Raw genomic sequence first — 10,158 nt, 5'->3', positions numbered from 1 at the left:
TTAGTCTGCAAAGACAAGACCTTCCTAAAATTTAATGTCTACTCATCAGCCCTGCTTTTTCCAAATTGTATTTTTGAAAATAATACTATTATATTCATTTTAATGTAAGGAATTTAAAATTAAATCATAATAACATATTTTTTAAAAATGCACTTGTATTAATATACTGATTAATGAACTGCAGTCAATACTGTTGAGCTCCAGTCAGTGTGCATCAAATAGGAGAGTTTGTATCCTTTATAAGCAATGATGTTGAAACTCTAGCTGCTGTCTTTATTGATTAAGGAGACAATGATGCTATGTAATTTACTTTTAATCTCTAGTGTAGTATTGAAGCTCTGACATGATAAAAGCAGAGGAAGTCATCAGTTGCTACACCTGCAACTCATTGTAAGATTCAAGTACCTTAACTTTATTTTGGAAAATATTGGTAAATTCATTTAGATTGGCCTGTTATTTAAAGCTGAGGCCTCTAGAAGTTTAGCTAGAGAAATGAGATGTTTCTTCATAACTTGCTGTTATTCGAGAATAATTTGTCTCTTACTTTGTCTCCTCTGAAGTGAAATAATACATGTATATAAAAGCAGCAAAAATGGCCCTTGCAATAAAAACCTTTGGAGCATAGATCTCCTTAAGCTAATATTTGAAAGTCTTTTCATGCTCATTGTATAAAATTCCTTCTCTTCTAGAAGCTAGACCATATTTGGGGGAGTGGGGGGAGTGGGGCAGGGAGAACAAAACAAAAAAAGCTTGAAAGTGCCCACTAAAATGTATCCATAAATAAAGTAACTAATAAGTGAAAAAAATAAAAATGCTTGCAAAGCTTGGAATATATTGGCAGTCCTTGTTTAAACAATCATGCAAATATTGTTTAATACCTGGAAAAATTGCTTAAGATCTAGAATACTACTGGAATCTGGTATGTATTGTCAGCAAATGCTTTAAGCCAGTTGTGTATTTTGCTATAAGATGAATGTGACTGTTAAGTAAATAGATGGAATAATCTTAATTAGCTACAAGAAAAAGCCTAATTTAACCAAGAAGCTGCTCAGTGCTAGTCAGCAATTTTAGAATTGTATAGTGGATGTTATTAAGATGATTTATTTTACAAACTTCAATTGAGAAAAAATTACTTATGAGCCAGTATTTTTAATTAAATTACAAATATCAGATTATAGCTTTTAAGAAACCATTTAACCATATTCTGGATTCTTGGGACTGCATTGCACCACACAGGTGATTCTTAACCAGCTACAAAATCTTTCTTCTCAGAGACCAGCTCCTAATGCACCAGCTCTGTGTATTGCTCTCCCTTGTCTCTGACACAGGAGATGTGCTGATAAAAACCTCAGCATAGCTGGAACATTGCTTTGTTCTCCATAGCATGATTAGAGTCGACTAAGTAGATTTTCCCAGGGCTTCTCTGGGATCAAAATTCGTGCTTAGCAGCTTAAGTATCAAGAAAATGCACAAATGGTTAAGAGACAATCTTCCAGCTCTTTCTTCATCACAGCTGCACTGCGTAGAGGAGGCACAACGCAGAAAATTTAGCCTAAAGTCGAGTTTTCCCAGAACATCAAAATTCTGAGAAGTTTCTATAAACTTATGAAAACTTATGTTTGAACAAATATGCTTGAAAGTCTCTCTCCTTCACAGAGGAATAATATTAAAGTGAACATCTTTCAAAATTAATCTTAAACTTAAAAGCTGCCCCATGATTTTGATAGTAGGCATCACTAGTAACGGTTTCACTTCAGTGATGCTGCTTGAATATACTTAACATTTATTAATTTTGGATGAGCTGTTTACCTACTCTTCTATTACTTTTAAGACTGTGAGGTGGAATGAACTATCCCCTTTTGTGGGTTATGCTGAGTTATGCTGTAATTTTCGTTACTACTGTAAGATCTTGGCAGAGAACGGCAGAAATAGCAAATAAATACTTGTATATGTAAATAATTCGTTTCTAGCTGTCATAAAAATGATGGACATGAGAGTTGCGGTAAGGCAGCTGAATGGAATGAGAATAGGACAGTGGAACTTCAGTCAGCTCAGCATTGTCTAGGATGATAGTGGCAACTGGGATACCTCAGGCAACAGAAAACATAGTTAATAACACGGGAAATGTAACAGACAGGCACTCCAGCATTCTGACAAGGTGGTTACTCCTGCATCTTTCAGGTTATACCTCTGGCTTATTGGGCCCAGATTATTGATCTGGTTCTAACTATGCAGTGAAGAGGGAACAGAAATTTGACTGGGTTCAGTGCATAGCCACCAGAAGCTGAATTAGCAGCATGTGAACCTAGCTGTACCACTCCCAAGACCTGTTAAAGCCATGAAGCAGCACTGCTGCTTTGGCATGACTGGCACCAGAGCTAGCAGATCTTTCCAGGCCTGACCTCGGGTGTCACTGTTCTGTGTTTGCAGAACTGGTAGTGTTAAGGAGCAGGTTGAGAGACGTCTCAGTACCTTGCAGGACCTAACTTAGCCCTGAAGCTGAGTGCTGTGCTGATGCTGTTACCTCTGTTAGACCCGAGCTGATTCTTGCAGAACTACTGGAATGTCTCAGTGCTGCACAGCTCCTAGTGGGCCACAGCTAGCCAGCTCTGAGCTGGCTGGACAGGACTGCATGGACAACTAGCCAGCCCACCTCCATGCCCCAAAAGGGATAAAATACTGAGATGGCACATAGGTGATCCAGAAATGGGAAATTTAGGCTTCCTTATTGTGCTATTGCACTGAATTCGTAGTGTAGTGATTCTGAGCAGACTAACTGAAGGATGCAAGGGGGATTTTTTCCCCCTCTTCGTATAAATGAGTTGGAAGTGCACAGCTTCACAAACTGGCCATAACTAGAGATAGGATAGAGGGAACAGTTCTGCTACTGGTGCTAAAAGTCATTTAGATTGCTGGTTGGTTCATCTTGTCTACAAAGACAGGACTAAACAGATTGTCCAATTTGCATTCATTTTGATCCAGAGCAGTTTGGCTGAGAGCTATGCAGCTACAATACTAGCAATGGCTTTAAACTTTTCTGTTCCCTACTTACAGCTTTTTGGTCTTTTACGGTACAAAGCTTAAATTTGTTAAAGTACTGTGAAACATTTTGTGCTTTATGAAAGGTGGGAGCAGGGATTCTGAAGTGGACCTCAGAGTGAAATGCATGTGCTTGTGTGAAAGGGATGGGTTTCAATGATACAGTCACTTCAGCCGTGAAATTCTTCTTTGTTTTTCTGTATTTTAAACTTATAGCTGTTCTTCAGAAGGTTTTTGAACAGCGTGGAGTAGTGCTAATTCCTATTGGCTGTATTTCCAAGATGCCTAATGAGACAATGCAAGAAGGCTGTAGTTGATAGGTTGTCTCCTGGCACAACTTCCCTTCCACCTGTTTGGAACTTCTCTCACAGAAAACTGCACATACTGGATCAGTTTCAGTGAACAGAAATTGTTAATTTCCTTAGATCCCTAGTAAAGCCCATTCATTTTGAAAACATTACTGGAACACAATTTATTGAATAACACAAATGCTGTATCTTATCCTGGTGAATAGTAAAAAAAAACCAAGACCCAAATCCTTTTCAAACCAAAATGTAATATGCAACCACATGAACAAAATGCTGTGATCAAATTGTACCATTTCAGTTTTACTTTTGGCAAATAGATAACACAGTCATAATCTGAGAGCATCAAGAATATGTAGCTCTCCTTTTTTTTGAAATGGGTAGAATGAAATTGCTCAGGAAAGCATCTTCTGCCACAGTTGTTAATGCTTTTTCTTTTCGTACTTATTGAGGAACCTCTTGTTTGCTGCAGCTGTGTCATAACTGAATAGCATTAATATTTTAATTGAACTTTTTAAGGTTGTGCAGTGTTAAGGTTTCATTTCCTTTCAAGTCAGCTTGGATTTTATGAGACTATGGCATTCCTTAAAGAATTTCCCTAGCTGCTTCACCTGGGTTATCTAAAGACATTAGCACATCATTTAGTTGCTTGAAAGTTTAACCGGCATTTTGCTGTTTAAATGCTTAGTAGGATTAAAGACACTATCACATCAAAAGAGTGAGTCTTCCTTTCGTCTACATCTTCTGCCTCCTACTCCCTCCCCTTCCTCCATGGTTGCCTAAATTGCTTCTCAATTTAATTCAGAGTGAAATGACTTTCAGTCTCTGAACAAAAAATAAATTCAAAACGTAAAGCCGATTTAAAATATTTCAGTTGAAAAAGGACCCTGTCGACTTTTCCCCACTGGAATTTCTCGGCACAAAGTGTCTAGGATTGGCTTCCCTTGCGCCGTGTCAGCGCAAAACACCTCTGGAAACAGTTTCCCCAAGAGCCCTTCCTGGACTCCTAAAACCCGCATCCCCCCTGGCTTTGAAACGCTAATTTGAGGCTAATCTAATTAGGCTAATGATTTGCCCACCACCACACAAGAAAGCTGGGACAATCTCCTTGAGATTTTCCTGCCTCCCGGACTTGCACTTTCTTCATTGCATCAGGCTTGCTCTAAACAGCAAGAAGCACAAACTTTGATTTCACTGAAGGGAAAGGGTCTTTAAATCGGCAGCTTAGAAGCCAACCGTGCCGTGCATTTGAGAAGACATTAAAAAGAAAATAGGTTTTGGTAGTGAAGCAGCAAAGCATACTTAAATATCGATTACGTTTTGTTTTGTCTGCGTCGCAACAGCCTAAGTCTTCATTCAATAGGGCACAGAGCATGTAAATGTTAGTGCGATCGGCTAACAAACACAACCGGCATGCAAGACTGTAACTCTGCTCTGCTTATCCAGCGCATCTCTGCGCCTTGATCATTTACAGTAAAGATTGCAAGCCTAAAGGCGGAGAACTGTAGCCTGGTCCCCGCGTAAAGAGGAACTGGCCGAAATCCGTCCAAATGTTGTGAAGTTGTGAACTCAGCCTTATTTTTAAGTGCTGACTGGAAGAAGATGAGGAAACCTGAGCGTGTGCAAGCCAGGCTCTGTGATCCTCATCTCAAGTTTGATTAAGTTAGAATCTGGCAAATCTTCCTATTAAGCAATTGCTTATTTGCCTTTCTGCGTTTTCTGAGCTTGCATGGCACAATTACAAAGCAGAGTGAAAGATCTCAGATCGTTAAAAATACAGACCCGCAAGACAGTACAAAGCCTGCCACAGAAGTTCTGTCAGAGGACTTTCTTTTACCTTTTACGGACAGCTAGAGTTAAGCCTGTCAATAGTACCATTTTTTTTTTCTTTTTCTTTAAATGGCAGATGTTTCCCAGATTTATGATTGTTTGTTCTATTTACTGGATATTAACTGATTTGCTTATGATGTGTCAATCTGACACTCTTTTTTATTCAAGATTGTTCCCAGAGATATTTTTCTCATTTCACTTTCAGGCTCAGCCTTTCCCCCTCCTATCGGGAGGAACTGTAACGCGTTTTCTTCTTTTTCTTCCCCCCCCCCCCCCCCTTTTTGTTGTTGTTGCTGTTGTTATTGTCTTGAGAGGACAGTGATGGCAACCGTGTGTTGCACTGTAATTCCCGTCTCGGGAAGGCCGGGGAGCAATGCCGTTCTTCTGCGGGGAACTGCACGGCGGGGAGCCGCGCACTGGCGCGGAGCCCCCGACGGCCGCGGCCGCCCTCCCCGCGGCGGGAGGCTGGGGCGAGGGCATGAATCATCACGAACGGACTTTCAGCGCAACAGCACTCGTAAGCGACTGAGCGTGATCCCTGCCCGGCACTGGGCTGCACAGCAATCCCTCCCGAGACACCCAGGCGACACGGCTTGCCGGTGATCCCTCTCTCCCCGCACCCGCGGCGGCGTTGCTGGTGCTGCTCCCCGGGCAACCCCGGCAGCACCGTCCCCGCTGCGGCCGGAGCGGCGGCCGGGCAGGGGGCGAGAGTGCAGACCAGCAGAAGTCCCGCCGGCCCCGCGGCCGAGGGTGCCGGGGCGACCCCCCCCGCGGCCGCCGAGCCCTCGGGCCGCCGCCAGCGGCCTGCAGGTGGCGATAAGCACCCCCGGCGCCACCCGCCCCGGCGCCCCCCGGTCGCAGGCAGCCCTGGGGTGTGCGGTGCCCCCCGCCCCAACCGGCAGTGCCGGGCCACAGAAAGCCTCCCACCGCCTCGCACAGCCCGCACAAGCCCCGGCGCCCGTCCCGAGGGGAAGCCCAGGGCCCCCGCTGCCCGGGGCGGAGCTGCGGGGAGGAGATTTGGAGGGGGCGGGGGTGAGGGGGAGTCGCGGTGGATTTCTCTGCGGTGTCTCTCCGGCGGGGAGGGGGCGGCAGGGAGTGACGGACACCGGCGCCCGCCCGCCCGGTCCGCCGGCGGCGCCGGGGGACGACGGCGACACAGCAAGACCCCCCCGCGGAAGGGCGGGATGGAGGGGGGACGGAAGGGGAGGGGAAGGAGGGAGGGAGAAAGCGAGGGGAGAGCGGAGAGGCAGAGCAGGAAGGAGCGGCGCGGGAGAGCGGCGGAGCGAGGGGCAGCACCTCGGCGAGCGGCGGCGGGAGGGCCGCCCCCGCCGCCCGGGGCTGCGCGCTGGGCAGAGGCGGCGGGGATGGGCGGGCGCGGGGCGGCTCCGCCAGCCGCCGTCCTCCGAGCCTCGTCCGCCTCCCGCCGCGCTATATAGGGGGGAGGGAGGGGTGGCGGCGGGGGGGTGCCCGGCGTGGCCAAAGCGCACGGGGCGGCGATGCCTCCTGCCAGGGGAGCGCACAAGTGACCGGCGTCTCTTCCCATGCCCGTCTCCTGAAGCGACCCCCCCGCCCGGCATGGATGTGGCCAACAACACTACCTCCCCAGAGCGCTCCCCCGAGGGGGCAGGCGGCCCCGGCCTCGCCGAGGTGACCCTGGGCTACCAGCTGCTCACCTCCCTGCTCCTGGGCACGCTCATCCTGTGCGCCGTGAGCGGCAACGCCTGCGTGATCGCGGCCATCGCCCTGGAGCGCTCCCTGCAAACCGTGGCCAACTATCTCATCGGCTCGCTGGCCGTCACCGACCTCATGGTGTCCGTGCTGGTGCTCCCCATGGCGGCCCTCTACCAGGTGCTGAACAAGTGGACGCTGGGGCAAGTCACCTGCGACATCTTCATCTCGCTAGACGTGCTGTGCTGCACCTCTTCCATCCTGCACCTGTGCGCCATCGCCTTGGACAGGTACTGGGCCATCACGGACCCCATCGACTATGTCAACAAGCGGACTCCCCGGCGGGCCGCCGTGCTCATCAGCCTGACCTGGCTCATCGGCTTCTTGATATCCATCCCGCCGATGCTGGGCTGGAGGACGCCCGAGGACCGCTCGGACCCCGACGCCTGCACCATCAGCAAGGACCACGGGTACACCATCTACTCCACCTTCGGCGCCTTCTACATCCCGCTTTTCCTCATGCTGGTGCTCTACGGCCGCATCTTCAAGGCGGCCCGTTTCAGGATCCGCAAGACCGTCAAGAAAGCGGAGAAGAAGAAAATCGCCGACACCTGCCTCACCCTCTCACCAGCCGCCCTGCAGAAGAAAAGCAACGGGGAGCCTGGCAAGGGCTGGCGGCGGACTGTGGAGCCCAACGCCGGTGCCTGTGTCAACGGTGCGGTGCGGCAAGGCGAGGACGGGGCCGCCCTGGAGATCATCGAGATCCAGCGCTGCAACAGCTCCTCCAAGACTCACCTGCCGCTGCCCAGCGAGGCGTGCGGCTCCCCGCCGCCCCCCTCCTTCGAGAGGCGCAACGAGAAGAACACGGAGGCCAAGCGGAGGATGGCTCTGTCCCGGGAGAGGAAGACTGTCAAGACCCTGGGCATCATTATGGGCACCTTCATCCTCTGCTGGCTGCCGTTCTTCATCGTGGCGCTGGTCCTGCCCTTTTGTGACAGTAAGTGCTACATGCCCAAGTGGCTGGGAGCAGTCATCAACTGGCTGGGCTACTCCAACTCCCTCCTCAACCCCATCATCTATGCCTATTTTAACAAAGACTTCCAAAGTGCTTTTAAGAAAATTATCAAGTGCAAATTTTGCAGGCAGTGAAGCCCGCCGCTCCGGGACGGGGCAGCGCGGGCTCCTGCCACTCGCTCCATCCGCCTGGCCCCCGCCGCAGTCTGCCTCCCGCCCAGCCCCTCTCCAGCTCCGGCGTAAGGGCGAGGGGCTCCGGGACCCTCCTCCGCAGCGTGCCCGAGCCCCTCGCTCCTCCGCCCGTCGAACAAGCTCCGCGGGGCCGGGCACGGCAGGGCCGGGCAGGGGAGGGCTCCACCGGGGGCGGCGGGGGGATGCCCGGGCCGGGGGGCTCCGCGGCCGCCCTCGCCTCGCCTGGCCTCGCCGGGGCTCCGCTGCCGGGAGCCGGCGCTCCCGCCTCCCTCCTTCCCTCCCCTCCATCATTCTGGGTAGGCTTAGGGTTTGCAGGTCGTTGCTTCTGGTCGCTGTAAACCACAGTGTCTGCCCGAGTAGCATCGGTAAAAACAAACCACCCTATGCAGAGAACCGCCGTGTCGGGGGGGTTTCTTGGATGTACGAGGAGACGGCGGGGGGCTCAGAGTCCGACCGCTGTCTGGCGGTGTGGGTACGGAGGCCGAAGGCGACTCCCCGAGCGGAGGAAGGGGCTTTGGGCTCGTCGCTTCGCGGGCTGTGAAACCACCAAGTGGATTTTCTTGCGGGAAAAGCGACCGCGTTTTGTAACCTTGAAGGTACTTCCAGCAACACCCCCGCCTGTGTTACGTGTGTCTAACAGCTCTCCTGCTATGCTAGGACCTTCCAGTTCATCGGGCTTCCCTTCGTTACAGTGCGGGGATTAATGGGGCTTAAACCCCAATCGCACACCTCATTATACGGAGATTTTTTTTTCTTAAATGCCTTTGACCGAGGGTTTCCCACCAAGGAAAGGCTTGGCGCTGTGCGACTGTCCCTGAGTTCACCGCGCACGCGGCGGCACAGGGAGTTTAAGCAGCCTGCGAAGTAGCATTTCTTTTTTTTTTTTTTTTTTTTTGTAGCCGCTTGAAACTTTCTCCGGAGACGCTGCGGATGCTTCGGAGGCAGCCAGCTGCGGCACATTTTGCTTGGGGATAAAAAAAACAAACAAACTACAAATAAACAACAACAAAACGAACCAAACTGATCAACCAAAACATTGCCATGTGCTCCGTGGCAGCAGGGGAGGGGCCGGGAGCATCCGCCGGCGGCAGGCGCAGGTGGCGAAAGCGGCATCCGGGCGCAGGCTGGGAAGGGGCAGACCCTCTCCTCCCCCCGGCCAGCCCCGGCGGGGGTAAGCACGACGCTCCCCGCAAGCTGAGAGCTACGGCCAGAAGCAGGCAGTGTCACTGCGATGCCAAGGGCGCGGGGAGAGCCAAGCTCGGCCTGGCTGGTCCCCGCGGCGGCCCCGCAAGCCTCCCCCCGCAGAGAGTCCCCTCTCTCCCGTCAATCTCAGCTGCTTGGGCCCAGGAAACCCGGGGTGCTTCCCCTTCCCCGCTTGCCCCGGGGTTGGAGCAGGACAGCCTTGCCCGCCGCACAGCCCCTCTGCCCGCCCTGCCACCCTGCCTCTTCCCTGCCGTGGCCCTGGCTCTCCCGCCGGCTGCGGCCGGGACCGGGGGCCGCTCCCGGGCCTGGGGAGCGATGGCGCCGGGCCGGGTACTGGCTGCGGGCCGGCTGCCGCGTACCTCTGCGACGGGCCGCCTGAAATGAATGCTTGACCAAATATATATATATATTTTCCTGTTTATTTTTGTGTAATCTGTGTTACCTGTAGGTAAAAAGGGAATGTTAAATATGTGCGTCACGTGAATGTAAGTGTCCAGTCATTTCTGAACTTCAACCGCTTACATTAAATGACAATAGTGCTTTTAACAGCCTCAGATATATAGCTGATTTTCTGAAAATCTTATTTGACCTCATCTTCGCAATTAAAGTGATCTTTGATCTTTTCTCCTCTTTGATCACTCCTAACCACGTGTGTCCTTAAGTGCCGGAGTGTCGGAAGAGTCAGCCTGCAGCGATTAGGGATCCGAAACTTCTCCTGAGTGCTCGGATGTCCCGTGACCTCGGGAGCCCCACGGGCTGGGGATGAGGGCTGGGCAGAGCCGTCGGGCACCCGGGGCAGGGGCGGGAGCGGGGACGGGCGCGCACGGCCGCGCCGGCGGGGGACGACGCGCCTCTGTGCGGCGGGAGAGCTGCCGTGCAGCGGGATTTGCTTCTCTCGACGCCTCCT

The 10,158-nt window shown here is 51.5% G+C and overlaps 1 protein-coding gene across 2 annotated transcripts; it reads left to right on the top strand.

Annotated features, from left to right (window-relative positions):
• The first annotated feature begins 6,583 nt into the window (after window positions 1-6,583).
• HTR1A (5-hydroxytryptamine receptor 1A) lies at window positions 6,584-9,734 on the top strand. Of its 2 annotated transcripts, XM_087759745.1 has the most exons (2): window positions 6,584-7,839; window positions 8,948-9,734. In XM_087759745.1, the coding sequence occupies exons 1-2, from the start codon at window positions 6,750-6,752 to the stop codon at window positions 8,953-8,955; spliced, it is 1,098 nt and encodes a 365-aa protein (XP_087615871.1). In that variant the 5' UTR covers window positions 6,584-6,749; the 3' UTR covers window positions 8,956-9,734. The 2 variants fall into 2 exon arrangements, with proteins under 2 accessions (XP_087615871.1, XP_009462496.2); XM_009464221.2 differs by having other exon boundaries at window positions 6,584-9,734.
• The last annotated feature ends 424 nt before the right edge of the window (window positions 9,735-10,158 follow it).

The sequence above is a fragment of the Nipponia nippon genome, unplaced genomic scaffold, assembly GCF_047370975.1.
Source record: "Nipponia nippon isolate SJK-2023a ecotype South Korea unplaced genomic scaffold, ASM4737097v1 scaffold_20, whole genome shotgun sequence".
Taxonomy (NCBI): domain Eukaryota; kingdom Metazoa; phylum Chordata; class Aves; order Pelecaniformes; family Threskiornithidae; genus Nipponia; species Nipponia nippon.
This window is presented reverse-complemented; position numbering and strand designations above follow the sequence as displayed.